Here is a 14,475-nt window from a genome sequence, read left to right as displayed (position 1 = left end):
CAATTAAAGCAGTGAAAGAACAGGACATTATGTCGTTATGCAAGAAATGATTGTATCTCCTTGCCTGCTCATCTGACAACCAGGGTTTTTTGTTGTTGTAACATTACATATTCAAACTGTCGGAGATGGTTGGGTTGGACTAACTGGGTCTGCTGAGTGTTTATTCAAAGAGGAAATGCCAAATGTGTTCATGATTGGCCATAGTTTCATCAGTAGCTGTGCCTCATAATTTAGTACAATTATGAATTTTGTCTCACAACTCGTGAAATTGTATTATTTTAATGTGCTGGAAACAACCATGTTATAATGTTTGCTTATGTATTTCAATTAAGATGTTTCCCGATTAGTTGTGTTTTTTTCACTTCCTCTTTTTGCATGATAAAATCTAAAACTATAAAGGATGTATTTAGCAAGTGCTGCTAAGCACGTCCGCTGTATGGGTTATAACAGGGGTAGGCAACTCCAAGCCTCGAGTGCTGCAGGTTTTAGATGTGTCCATGATCCATCACAGCTGATTTAAAGGGCTAAATGACTCCTCAGCATTTCTGAAGTTCTCCAGAGGCCTGGTAATGAACTAATCATTTGATTCAGGTGTGTTAACCCAGGGTGCGATCTAAAACCTGCAGGACACCGGCACTCGAGGCCTGGAGTTGCCTACCCCTGGGTTATAATGAAGGTTGCTGTCTGTGCTACCATAATTTTTTATCCTTATCTACCAGTATACCTCTGTCTCACTTACTGTTCCTTCATACATCAGACAAATCAGCCTCAACCATCATGCATCTACTAACTTTGCAACCCTTATTCCTTTACAGACATACAACATATGTCTTTTCTGCAGTGTTAAAATAATCACATGTTAGTAATGTTAAAGGCAAGTATTTGGAATAACACAAAATTCATAACTTTGTTTTGGTTTTACTCAACATGTGTCTAAAACAGTTTTGATTGGTTTTGTTTGCATTAGCCTCATGTCACTATGTGCTCTGTTTACTTTCCTGAATGTGCTGAGAGCAAGGCTCAGATTCCCTTGTGTGTTTGGTTGCCCTCAGTGGTGTGGATTACATGTTATAAGGATTACGACGGCTGCAGTGAGCAAATACCGGTCGTGTAGGGATTTCTACAACAGCAGTCCTGATGGATATTTCAGAAGTTATGGACGTTGATTTAAATGATTCATATCATATCTAAATATCTGTTCCTTTTTGCTTCTGTGCCTGTAGGTGTTTTGTCCCTCCCAGCCCATTTCAGTCCCTACACAGAGAACCAACAGTCGTCTGTGGACAGCAGGGAGGATGCTTATGCCCAGCTGGAGCTGAGGACACTGGAACAGTCACTGCTGGCTACCTGTGTAGGCAGCATCTCTGAACTCAGTGAGTATACATATTGTAAATAGTGTTTGTGGTCCTGATTAGAAGCATTTTTTCACATTATGTTTTAATTGATTAAATTCCTCTGAGCTGTGAAGCTACACAGTATCCTTGCCAGAAAAGACAAGTACCAGTTCCCAGAAATAATAAAATGTCCTGACTTTAAAAAAATGTTGGTGCTTGACCACAAATGCTTTTTTCTTGCTCTTCTCTTAAAGACACATAACCTTTTATTTTTTAATTCAACAGAAAATAATAGTTCAGACAGCAAAGTAGGCAGCAAAGATAACATATAATTATCACTTTCTGTCCCGAGTCTCATTGTGTGCCTGAATCTGCAAGTCATCTAATGCCGGCTCTTCTAAAAATAAACAGCGGATCAGTTTATCTACACATGGAGCTCTGGAGAATAAAGTCACAGTGCCTCAGATTGTACATTTGTCATCTGTAATTTGTTTGCAAAGCAGTACACAGTCTTTTTTTCAGTGAAGTTGGTCCACAATGCAACACTTGGACTGTGTCAGCATGCCTCAGACTTTATTGACTTTATTAGAGCCTGCTGTCAGTCTGAATACAATTGCATCCGTCTTTTCTTCTGATGTTTTCCTTTGGATTGATGTAGTAATACAAAGTATAAAGCCGCTGAAAAGCCTGGTACTTATTTGTCCATTAGGTATTAGACCTTGAATGATTGGACGGATTCTTTGTTTAAACATAGACAGCTCTAGACATTCATACGCATCGTGGATGGTAAACACAGAGTCATGCAGGCACACAGCTTTACTGTACTCTACAGTACGTGTGGTCTGTTGAAACTGCAGGCTGCGAGGGAGTTGGCAGCAATGAGGGGTAGGAATAACAAGTAAGATAAAAACAGGAATAGAGTTAGTTTGAGAGATGGAAGTTTGTAAGGCAGAGGATTCAATTTAAGGAGCGAGTGGGTTTAGAGGTGTGGAGAGTCAGGAGGAAATGATGGAGAGGTAGAGAGGTGAAGATGGAGAGTTTTGGGGCATGCACAGAGGAAACGTGGATATTAGAGTTGGACGGAGCAGGGATACATTTCCTTCTCTAAATGAGCTAACACTTTGCTGTTTGTTCCTAAAGCACAAGGCCACGGTTCATACACCGCTGAAGTTAGTGAGGCATTAAGAAAGTATGTACATGCACTCAGACAAAGACACACTCTTTCTCTCAGTAGTCTCTTTGTGCAACATCTCTCTGGTGGGGTGAATTTGTGCTGTTCTGGGCAGGGCTGATATCCAGACCAATTCACACCTAGAAACACACACAGGCTTGTGTCCGCTAATTCACATACACGCCGCAAAAACACGGTGGGTTTGGCACTCTGATCCTAGCCCAAGACACCAGGCAGACACAGGAGCATCTGTACCAAGCTGCCCGGCTTTACTTGATCACTCAACTGGACTTGGCCAGACACACAAACACACACCATACACAAACATGGTGGATAACTGATAGTAGGCTACAGCACATTTCAACTATATGGCCAAAATTGTAGGGGAAGCAGCATAATAAACACACTGGCTATGGGAAAATGCAGCTTTCACAAAGACTCCAATATATCTGTAATCTAAGAGTGAAGTTATTCATAGGCATCTGACCCCCGGAGCTCAGTTTTGCTTCAAGGCACAATATATTCTGGAAAGGAGAGGCTCTCCATCATGGCCAATGATTCCTACGAGACCTCCTGGAGCAACTGCTGGTGGTGGTTATTACAAAGGGGGCCCTTCAGCTTTAAGTGGGGTCTGTTTTGGGAGGGTTACCCAGCCTAATCCCCTAGAAGTACCCCAAACCTCTTAATGCTGACACACAAACACACTCGCACTGTTGAATTCTTCACCCTTAGCTGATGTGCTGTCTTTTTACCTGGGGGTAATTATGCTAAATGAGTGTTACAAGATCCCAAGTTCATCCTGGGCTCCCTCGTTCACACCGCCTCTCCCTGCCCCTCCTCCATTTCCCTGTCCCTGTGACGACTGTCCACTTTACACTTTCTTTAATGCCTAAGATCTCTTTTCCTGTCGGTCTGGCTCTCTCTCTCTCTTTTTTTTTTTTTAAGAATTTTTGCATATCACACTGAACATATTTTAAGCAAAATGTACTTTTATTCAGTTGCGCATAGTTCACTGCTAGAGTATAAACTGATGAATCATCTGATGAGCACCATTATACAAACAGCTTTCATTTAAGTGTTCGCTGTCAAATCGCTATATTCTACTTTCTGAAAAGACTTAATGTTAGCATTGCTATTATCACGTGACTGACGCATAACTTTCACGGTAGAGGGTTTTTAACTACTCTGCTACTACATGAACAGTTCAGTAGAGCCTTGATCATGGGTGAATGGCTATTTAGACTGGTCGTCTGGCTTTGCTAATGACAAATACCACTAGAGACATGGTTGGAGGGGGGAATCCAGTTTGACTGAGAGCCCATGGGGCTTTTAATGTAAACAGTTTTGAATATGCCACTCATTTATGTCCATAAACTGATTTTTCATACTGCACTACAGAATCAGGAAAATCATTTTTAACCTTCAGTTTTTTAAATTACATATGACTTGTTAACTATTAATGTTTCTGTGGTTCCAGGTGACTTGGTGTCCCGTGCAATGCACCACATGCAGCGCCTAAGCTCAGTACGTTCAGGGCTGAGCCCTGCCCGCCACGCCCGTCCTCAACAGCCTGTGTCCTGGTCGCCTGACGCCCTCCACACCCTTTACTACTTCCTGCGTTGCCCACAAATGGAGTCCATGGAGAATCCCAATCTGGATCCCCCACGCATGGCACTTAGCAAAGAGAGGTGGGAATAATGCATGACTGGACACAAGCAGTTTAGATGCTCCCTCTCTGGGTGCAAAATAGGCGGTGAAATTACAGATCTAATCTTAATCATTGACCCTGTTCCATTTTGTTTTCGACCCCCCCCCTTTCACAGAAAATAAGTGGTACTCCTGATTTGCCCTTTTATCCATTTGATGCTTATCTCCCTAAATACATTTGTAATTTCAAATGATTCGGTTTGATTCATGAAGCTGACCAAAATACAGACAATGCCAGAAGTGTAGCCACTGCAAATAAACAAACCCAAATTGAAACCTTCAAAAATGAACAAATGGGTTCTCAATGAAGTGAAAAGCTTTTTGCAGGCAACACTTCACTTTCATCCTTTTCCTAATCCCATTAGCCTTTGTTCATTTAAGTGTTAACTTTCTGTTGTTGAATTACAAGCAAGAAAAGGCTTCTAGGTGTCAGCAGTAGTGCGATAGAAGGGTGACTTGCACCTTTAGAGTGTAAATTAGGCTGAAGACTGGTGTTTAAAAGAATTTTAAGAGGTGGAAATAGTCTGTAATTTTGTTAGGGTCTGCTCAATCTTCCTTAGTTGCATTGAGAAAGTCTGGCAGTTTTTGTGTTCCCTTTATTTCCTGTTGTTTCTTGGAATGAAAATGTTTGCTCAGTCTGGACACAGTGCAGCACATTCCACTTGTTTTTTATTTAAAAGTTGTGGCTTTATCTACAAACCTTCCATACCAACCCCTTCCGTATGTTTGGAGGTGTCTCTGGGAAATTACAGCGTTTCTTGCTTTTTTTGCTTTCTACAGAAGTAACTGTTGAGTAACACTCAACCGAGTCACGTCTCTATTCTCCAAAAATGTGATAAAACGTTCGAAAACATTGCATTACATCACTGTTGTTCACAGTGGTTTGCAGTTCTGATACTGTGATATTCAGCACTTCAGATAAATGTGATGGATTATGTGCCTTCGGTTAAGGTAACATGACAAAAGTAGTTGTGCCTGCCAACACACATGAGGTCTGCTCTCAGAAAGAAATCTTCAATTATGTTTTTGTGCCAGAAATGTAAAAACTGGCAGCAATAGGTGTTCGCGGCTTAATTACATTTTTTATACTGATTTATACAGGCATGTCTAAAGGTAACATAAGCATATATAAACGTGCTGGCGCTCCCACTAAGGTGTGAGTGTTCAGTTTGCAGCAGTAAATCAGTTAATGTTGTTGACGCGATTTTGCCCTTTAATGCTGATAATGAAAATCACATGTTAGGATTATGATGAAGGCATAGCATCTGTCAGGTGATCATAGTTACATGAATGTTTTCACAGTGAAATCACCAAAAATATCCACCTTGTCTTCCCTTTCTTACACGTTTGTATGGAAATAAACCCAGCTGCCTCCTGTGCATTTAATAAAAAGCAGACAAAGTGCATGTGAGACAAAGTCCCCGTTAGCTTCAAAGTGAACACAACAGCAAATATACACCCTTTTCTTTCACCTGGCTGTTGTTATAAATCCTCAGATGTTTTTAATGCTGGATGTATATCAGCCTAGTTTATGTGTCCAGGATAAAACAGTTTGGCATCCCATCATACTTTATGCTTTTTTTCTTTCTTGACAGCTGCTGCACACAGGTTTGCCTTTCTGCATGTTCATATTCCTATCTCTTTGTGACTGCGTGTCTGTGAATGTTAGAGAACACACTCAGGTGGTGTGAAAACCTGGTAGTGATTACAATACGAGTGCCTGGTAATGATACAGGCTTCTCTCCTTCAGTGGGCCTCTCCCTCTATCTGGCTCAGCCTCTATTAAGAGCTGTGTAAAACCTTTGGTGGAAACCCAAAACCACCAGATCTGTGTGGGCCACATCGTCAGACATTAGAGGGAGCCTGGTGAGAGCCTTATTGCCGAATCCTTGAGAGTACAAGAGAAACCCTCTTTGTTTTGATCCTCTTAAAGCTGGTGCTTAGTTGTGAGTAATAATCTTGTTTTGGAGTAAGAGGGCGCTTAAAGCGTGGGAGGGCAGATATTATTGTCTTATTTTCACACTCCACTATTTAAACATACAGAAAAAAGTTGATCAAAAACAATTAACTTTTTTTTTGTTTTTTACTATTATTGCAACTTCACTAAAAAGCAGCACTTCCAACATTCTTCTAAACAGACCCCCTACTCCTCTGCTTCCTCAAGGAAAAGAGATTATTTTAATAATGGAGCTTACTTCTAACTGCATTTACATCAGCTATGGTTATGTCTCCATTCATATCTGAGCCTTTACGATTGCAATCTGAAACAAGATCAGTGGTTAACCTTGACCCTTTGGCAAATTGTGATGAGGTCCGCTTTAAAAGCTGATTTAAGTTCCTTTCGGGTTATAGGTTTTATAAGACACATGGGGCCAGTGTAGCGTGTGTGATTTTTGCCTCCTAGGTAGAAAAGCCTTTGCTTTTCATTTTGGACAGGTCAGCGTTCGAACACACCTGACCATGATTTGAGCTCACTGTCTTTATGACCTACCAGATGGTGGTAAGCAACGCACCATGAATCAAAGCTAACGTTTACATGCTCACGTGTTGGAGAGTTTGTGTATGTTGGTGTTTCTATATCCTGCTGTTCTCTGTATGAAGCCTTAGTATGAGAGGTCAGTAAGCTAGCCAGAGGCACTATCTGGTTTCGGTCTTAACAGGCTCTGTGGCTTTTGATGTTGCAGAGACTCTGATGAAGCTAAAATTTGCGTTTCAGGCAGAGGGGCATAACCCGGACACGTACGAGGGTCAAAAGGAAGGCGTATGTTTTTAAAAAAAAAAAAAAAAAAAGGAGATTGATCCTATAGGAGAGATAGGATGGGACATTATAAGTGTGCATCTGTCAGCAGTACATGTCTGGCTAATTGGTATAAGAATGCAGCTAAATATCTTGTCAAACACTATTGTCCATTATTAATAGAAAAACTCTACCTTTATTGTTGGCTGATTGACAAAAGGAAGGACAGAGGGGGAAAATCTGGATAGCTGTAGCAAAGTTGGCTCTAGTTAGTGTCTGATTGCAGGCGTGCAGTCAAGTAGTAGGGTGGATACCTATGACATTCAGGAAGCCACACACAAATGAACAGACACACTCACACAGCCCAATTTGTGTTGAGTGGAGGCCATTAAGGGAGAAATAAACATTGATTCCCAAGCCCATTGAGCCCATCCTCAGAAACGTGACATTCTTATCACTCTGCACCCTCTGAACTACCCACAGACTACCGCCCAACCCCCGTCTTCATTTCGACATACCCCACCTGCTATCTCCCAAACACTTAAAACCTTCATTATATGCACCTACCAGTCACACTTAATCATCCCTCCTCCCCTTGATCCCCTTGTCTGCTTGTTAACTGTCACGCCTGGGTGACAGCAGAAGCTCCTCCCTTTGACTGACTAGCTACTGATAAAGTACTGAGGCAACATCTGAGAGAATAGCTCGAGAAAAAGACTTGAAGAGCTGACAGCAGAGGAGCTGCAGATGCCCAAAATTCAGTTAAGGCCTCAAATGTCAGCAAAAAAAGTTATTATTAGACTCTGCAGAACAGTGTTAATTATCAAACAAGCATGGCTTTATTATTAACCACTAATTTCATACAGTCTAGCTAAGAAAATCTTTATTATTTATGTAAGTTGGGATGCAGCTGTTTGTTCAATTTATGTTATATCAGATTCATGTTTTAAAAGCTCCACATCAATTGTGAGGAGGAGAGCCATTTTGCAATATGCATTATTAACAAACCCGTGATGAACGAGTGCTCTTGTGCAGAAGGTTCTTTGCTATAGGAAGCCTCCTACTGCTTTTTAAAGTAAGCACAGTAAGGAGAGTAAATGGCACAGCAGTGCTACTGACAGTAACTATAATCCCAAAATACATTGCTGTGTTCTTGTATACTGCCCATGCTTTTGCTACCATGGATATTCATTATGTAAGTCTTTCATTTTCCAAGAACAAAGGAATGGCCACTGATAAAAAACAATGTCTCAGCATGAGAAAGGCAGTCTAATAACACAGAGACGTTGTTCAAACAATCATTAACGGCTCTTAAATGAGGTTTCATATGATCAAAAGCAAACAGCAGTCACATTCCTGCTAATTTGTCATTGTTCACAAACACATTTTATTCACATATGGTGGGAGAGAGGCGCAGACGAGAAGGGACTGATAACAGATAACAAGCTAGACTATAAAAGGACAAATGCAAAGACGGCAATCAAACAATGACTTTCAAAGTGCCACGTTCACAAACATGACAGCAGACCAAATGTTGTGTCCTCGTGGTTTTTTTTCCCCCACATATACTTCTTCAGGAATAACAACACTGTTACTTCAGCTTTAGGTCACAATTTTTAATTTCAGGTGATTCTTTCTGTTTTTGTTGAAGATCTTGGTTAAACATAAGTAGCCGCTATCTTGTATTTTTACATGACCGCAAAGATTAAATGGTAAATGGCCTGTATTTGTATAGCGCTTTACTAGTCCCTAAGGACCCCAATGGGTTTTACGCAACCAGTCATCTGCCCAATTAACACACTGGTGATGGTAAGCTACATTGTAGCCACAGCCACCCTGGGGCGCACTGACAGAGGCGAGGCTGCCGGACACTGGCGCCACCGGGCCCTCTGACCACCACCAGTGGGCAACGGGTGAAGTGTCTTGCCCAAGGACACAACGACCAAGACTGTCCAAGCCGGGGCTCGACCCGGCAACCTTCCGATTACAAGGCAAACTCCCAACTCTGGCGATCTAGTCATATAGAAACATCTGTTTCTTGAGCCTTAGAGGGATGACATCAGCGAGAATGCCAGCTGAGATTAGGAAAGATGACTCGTGCTGTGAAATGAATGTGGGTTGGTGATGTTGTAAGTCATCTGGCTGAAGACAGTCTATGAGTTAATTCCCAAAGTGACTGAATTATGAGTGTTTAAGTTTACACTCCCCACTAAAGTCATCTAGTCTTTCACAGAGCCTCATCTTTTACTGGCTCCGTTCAATAAAGATTTGAATTTACTGGTTTACAAGGTCACTTTCTGTGTACATACAGGGAAATACTAATGTCTGTTACCTAGCAGTGAGTGGTACTCATTATCATAACCAGTAATAATTGGACCAAAGCAAACAGAAGGTGAATGATTTCTCTTTTTTTGCTCATAGGCCTTTTCTGTTGCTGCCACCTTTAATGGAGTGGATGAGGGTGGCCATAGTTCATGCCGAGCATCGCAGGAGTTTATTAGTGGACAGCGATGATGTCAGACAGACGGCGAGGCTTCTCCTTCCGGGATTGGACTGTGAGCCGAGACAACTGAAGTAAGTGAGAACACTCATTCACCTCACTCGCTCTGCTGGGATGAAAGTGCTTAAAATAAAAATACAAACCTTACTAATAATTTCAGGAAAAGAAAAACTAAGACTGATGTTTTCTTTGAGCTGGACGTCTGTCGTTTAATCATTGTATTTAACAAATGATTGTATGCGGTAAATTAATCTTTGTTAACTATTGTGTGGCTCATTAACTTTACTTCTTTCTATAGAAAGCATCATTAACATATGTAAGCCACAAGGTGCATAAAACAAGCATCTTAGAAAAGCGACCGAGTAGATCCTAATAAATTAGCCATCAGCTCTCAGAAATTAATTGGTAACTGGTTATTTATTCAGTTTTAATTTTGTTTCAGGCCTGAGTGTTGCTTCAGCTCCTTCAAGCGTCTCGACTCCAAAGCTGCCTCTGATAAGTTCCACCTTGATTTGGGTTTTCGGATGCTCAACTGCGGTCGCACAGATCTTATTGGCCAAGCAATCGATCTACTGGGACCAGATGGGGTGAACAGTATGGATGACCAGGTATTTAAATTTTATTTAATTTATGCTGTGGAGATATAAATGTAAGCCGTTAGCTCGAGCAAACCACCTCTCATTTGGGGACACAAAGCAGGCCCCTTATACAATACGATAAATCTCAAGGAAATTGCTGTAAGTCCATGAAATATCCTTAGAAGTGATGGAAACATAGCTTTGTGTTATAACTTGTTCAAAGCTTCATGCATTTGCTTCTACTCTTGTTTTCATTACAGGGTATGACCCCTCTGATGTACGCCTGCGCAGCTGGAGACGAAGCCCTCGTCCAGATGCTGATTGATGCTGGGGCCAACCTTGACGTGGCGGTAAATATGCTTAAGTATTTCCAATGTTGTCAAATCTGTCTTAATTTAAGCACATTTTGTATCCCTTTACATCTATAAACAGGAAAGGTTTCCATTATTAAAGCATGTAAGAGGCTCTTATGAATGTAATGTTTTCTCTGTGTGCGTGTGTTTGTGATCTTGGTGTGTAATACTGATTTAATCTGTGTTGCCAGGTACCACCCTGCTCCCCCAAGCACCCATCTGTGCATCCTGATAGTCGACACTGGGCAGCCCTCACCTTTGCAGTGTTGCATGGACACATTTCTGTGGTGCAGGTCCGAAACACATACATAAACAAGCTACATGTTGCTTGTTTATGTCACAATGACCCTTACAAGATGTCAAATATTGTTTAATATAACAGAGGTAATGTGCCTTTGCAGCTTCTTTTGGATGCAGGAGCCAATGTGGAAGGGGCTGCAGTCCGCAATGGACAGGAGAGTACAGCAGACACTCCACTGCAGCTGGCTTCAGCAGCAGGTGGGCAAACACACAAGGAACAGCTGATGTTAGAGTGGTGTCCATCTCACAGTGGGTCTGTGTTATGGCCACTAAATTACCACTTACTGTATAATTATAGAGGCGAAAAGTCAGTTGGAAGGTTTGACAAAGGAAAAGATTTTGTTGTACAGCTTGTCTGTCACCTTTGTTAAAAGCGGTAATAATAACTTTATTGGTTATTTGTAACTAACAGAGTGTTAGGTCCAAGGACCACCTAGAGTAACACTTGGATTAACTTGTGACTCAGCAGGAGGAATGAGGAAATGAGAGAGTAAATGAAGGGGCAGTGACAGCAGCAGTGTGCCGCTTGTGGTTGTTTAGTAGTCTGTGGCCTGCATTCCTCTGTGGGATCATCTGAAAGCAACATGTAGCTTGAGTAAAGAAAACACACGCTCTTCATAGCAGCAGTGACAGTGTGTAAATAGTGCCTGCAATGAATGTGTTGGCTGTTTAAATATGCCAAATGAAATGTGATAAATTTTCATTTATGTTTGTGGTGTATAAATGTTTAAAATGGGCCTAAACCAGTAACAAACAAAAATGTTGACATTTTGGGAATAAAGATGAATAAAAAATAAGCACAAGGATAATAAATTATCTGCAAGTTTATGAACAAAGTGGAAATATTTATCTATTTGTGCTTCTCAGGCAACTATGAGATGGTGAGTTTGTTACTGGCACGAGGCGCTGACCCCTTATCAAAGAACCATGGTGGAAACGCCCTTACATCATCCCTCTATGAGGACATGAACTGCTTCAGTCATGCTGCTGCACATGGACACAGGTATGTATCCCCCAGTCTGAAAACTAGTACTGGAAGACCAGCTGTAAACATTTGCACACGTAGCACAGAAATAATGCATCTGTCAGCTTTATATTACACATGACTAGAGTTAGAGTTTGTGCTGTGAGGATAGATTCAAACGTTTTATCGTGTGATTTAGGAAGAGCTTGAAGGTTTTGTAGTGTGAAAGGAAAGTTTAAGGTGTCATTCTATTCAGAGTCAATTTGTTTCTGAAGACCAGCTGGTGGTGTAAACTTCTCCACCTGTGCACTCTGTCTGTGTGAACACGATGTAGACTCAACACTTTACATTGCTCAGTGAGGGTGATAGATTACGTAATATGAGAGGAGACTCCAGGGTTGCAGAATTGGAAGTACGTGTTGCCATTTTGGCAGATATTAATGATCCTCCACCTTCTAACTTTCTTTTCTTGTTTCCTTCCTTGCATGCCCTCTTTCTGCCCTCGTTCTACTCCCTATTTATCTTGTCAGGAACGTGCTGAGAAAGCTACTGACTCAGCCGCAGCAAGTCAAAGACGATGTCCTGTCTCTGGAGGAGATCCTGGCTGAGGGGGTTGAAGATGAGACGGCTGGGATCTGCCCTTTCGTCCATCTTTCCCCTCTTCCTAACTCTTCCAATGGTCCCCTGCCGATGCCAGAAGTGGGCATACCAAGGCTCTGCAAAGCCAGGATGAAGGCTCTCCAAGAGGCCAGCTACTACAGCGCCGAGCATGGCTACCTGGACGTCACCATGGAGCTGCATGCTATGGGTACTTTTCAAATGGCAAGAAGAGGATGTGCCTACTTTTCCAGTTTATAGAACCAAATAATAAATCCTTTCTATTTAACCAGGCGTGCCATGGAAACGACACGTGTGGCTGGAATCTCTTCGCTGCGCCCAGCAGCAGTCCAGGACAGAGGTCACCCTCTCCCTCCTCAAAGACTTTAACACAATCAAAGAGGAGGACTACTGTGAGGAACTGGTCACCACAGGCCTGCCCCTTATGTTCAATATTTTGCGCACCACAAAGGTACAGTCAAACACGATCATGAGTATGATTTTCACACTTTTTCAGTGTTAAACAGATTTAATTATACATTTCTCTTCTTCTCGTTCTATTACTTTCCTTCAGAGTGACGCCATTACACAGCAGTTGGCAGCTATTTTTAGTCACTGTTTTGGCCCAGCACCCCTCCCAGCCATCCCTGAGATGAAGGCAACTCTTTCAGCACAGTTGGGTAAGGAAACTATGATCCTTTAGAGTATATGGATATACATGCTCAGAGTTCCAAGAGGATAGCCTTTTACTGGCACCGATTTCAGTATTGGCTAGTGATAATTAGTCATTTTGACATCTAAAACACCAGTAAATCCTTAAATACAGTTTTCTTAAGCCTAAAGTCACTGTCAACAGATTCCTTATACAGTGATACAAACCCTAAAACAACACAAATGTAACACTTGGGCTGTAAATTAGATTTTTTTTCATGAATATTAGTTAGTAAAAGAGTGTCTGATATTTTTGTTTTGGTAATCTTATCAGCAGTAATGTGTACAGAATGACTCTGCTGTTACTAGAACGTTATGGGTTTTATGCATGTGCTGATGTTTTTCTACAGACCCACACTTTCTGAATAACCAAGAGATGTCAGATGTGACATTTGTGGTTGAGGGAAAACCATTCTACGCACACAGAGTGCTTCTGGTTACTGCCTCTGACCGGTGAGTGCAGAAAGGTACAAGAGTGCATTTTAAGGCTTTTGATAAGACCTTACTTAAAGGGTTTTATTTTGCTCTAGATTCAAGTCTTTGCTGGCATCATATGGATCAGATGGAAGCTCCGATAAGGAGATTGAGATCAGCGATGTCAAGTACAACATATTTCAGGTAAGAAACACATTCCCTATTTAGATGTGTTGCATATGACAAAACAGACATTATTTAGATCAAATTGCTCATAAAGAAACCTCTAACCTCTGTACAGATGATGATGTCATACCTGTATTGTGGAGGAACTGAGTCACTGAAAAAGAAGGTGTCTGACTTACTAGAGGTAAGAATTGTTAATCGCATTAATCTGTCTCAGGGTTGGTATCTTAGAAATCCCAGCTTTAGTTCTACATCTTCACATGAATTACTCATTCTTGCTGACAGTGGAGATTGTTCTTTTTTTGTTTTGTTTTTTTATTTGAGTTTAGCTACAAGCTTGACATAGACAAGTTTGTGTTCATAGCAACAATTGAGCTCAATCGTCCCGTCTGGCCAATCCTTTCTAAGCATGAAGCTGTTACTTTGATTTTGAAATATAGTACCCTTATCACAAGTACACAAGCTGGGCTTTCAAATATGTCCTGTGTTTTTGTGCATTTATCAATTTAAAAATCGTTTTCTCAACAATTCGTAGCTTCTTGAACTGAAAACAAAGGAAAATTCCAAATACATGTTACACAAAGTTAAATATTGCTTGTATGCAAACAGAATGAAAGGATGCATGACATTATTTTTCCTCCATTAAAGTGGTCATGTTTTCTCCTGCAGCTGTTGTCAGCTGCTAGTTTGTTCCAGTTGGGGGCGCTACAGAGACATTGTGAACTCATCTGCTCTCAACATATCAGCCTAGATAATGCAGTCAGCATCTACAAAACTGCTAAGGTAACAATTACTGATAGACTTGGATTGCACTACTGTGAGTGCAGTACATATGTATACATCAGTGCTATTTCAGGCATGAAAATATGACGTTGATATAAAAGTTGTTTTGATCATTTAGGTTTACATAAATTAGGTTTATA

General features: G+C 41.2%; 1 protein-coding gene across 1 annotated transcript in view; it reads left to right on the top strand.

The window, feature by feature from the left end:
• The window catches only part of abtb2b (ankyrin repeat and BTB (POZ) domain containing 2b), a 42,845-nt gene that overhangs the window by 27,165 nt on the left and 1,205 nt on the right, over positions 1-14,475 (top strand). Inside the window, exons 2-16 of the mRNA XM_080875714.1 lie at positions 1,224-1,373; positions 3,983-4,193; positions 9,371-9,523; positions 9,892-10,057; positions 10,288-10,377; positions 10,572-10,673; positions 10,782-10,878; positions 11,548-11,683; positions 12,175-12,452; positions 12,535-12,713; positions 12,816-12,921; positions 13,303-13,405; positions 13,483-13,570; positions 13,668-13,736; positions 14,222-14,335. Of these exons, the coding sequence (XP_080731840.1) occupies positions 1,224-1,373; positions 3,983-4,193; positions 9,371-9,523; positions 9,892-10,057; positions 10,288-10,377; positions 10,572-10,673; positions 10,782-10,878; positions 11,548-11,683; positions 12,175-12,452; positions 12,535-12,713; positions 12,816-12,921; positions 13,303-13,405; positions 13,483-13,570; positions 13,668-13,736; positions 14,222-14,335 (2,042 nt within the window). The remainder of the gene's footprint in view (positions 1-1,223; positions 1,374-3,982; positions 4,194-9,370; positions 9,524-9,891; positions 10,058-10,287; positions 10,378-10,571; positions 10,674-10,781; positions 10,879-11,547; positions 11,684-12,174; positions 12,453-12,534; positions 12,714-12,815; positions 12,922-13,302; positions 13,406-13,482; positions 13,571-13,667; positions 13,737-14,221; positions 14,336-14,475) is intronic.

The sequence above is a fragment of the Rhamphochromis sp. 'chilingali' genome, assembly GCF_963969265.1.
Source record: "Rhamphochromis sp. 'chilingali' genome assembly, chromosome: 2".
NCBI classification, from domain to species: domain Eukaryota; kingdom Metazoa; phylum Chordata; class Actinopteri; order Cichliformes; family Cichlidae; genus Rhamphochromis; species Rhamphochromis sp. 'chilingali'.
Note: the sequence above shows the minus strand (reverse complement) of the source record. Positions and strands in the feature narration are given on the sequence as shown.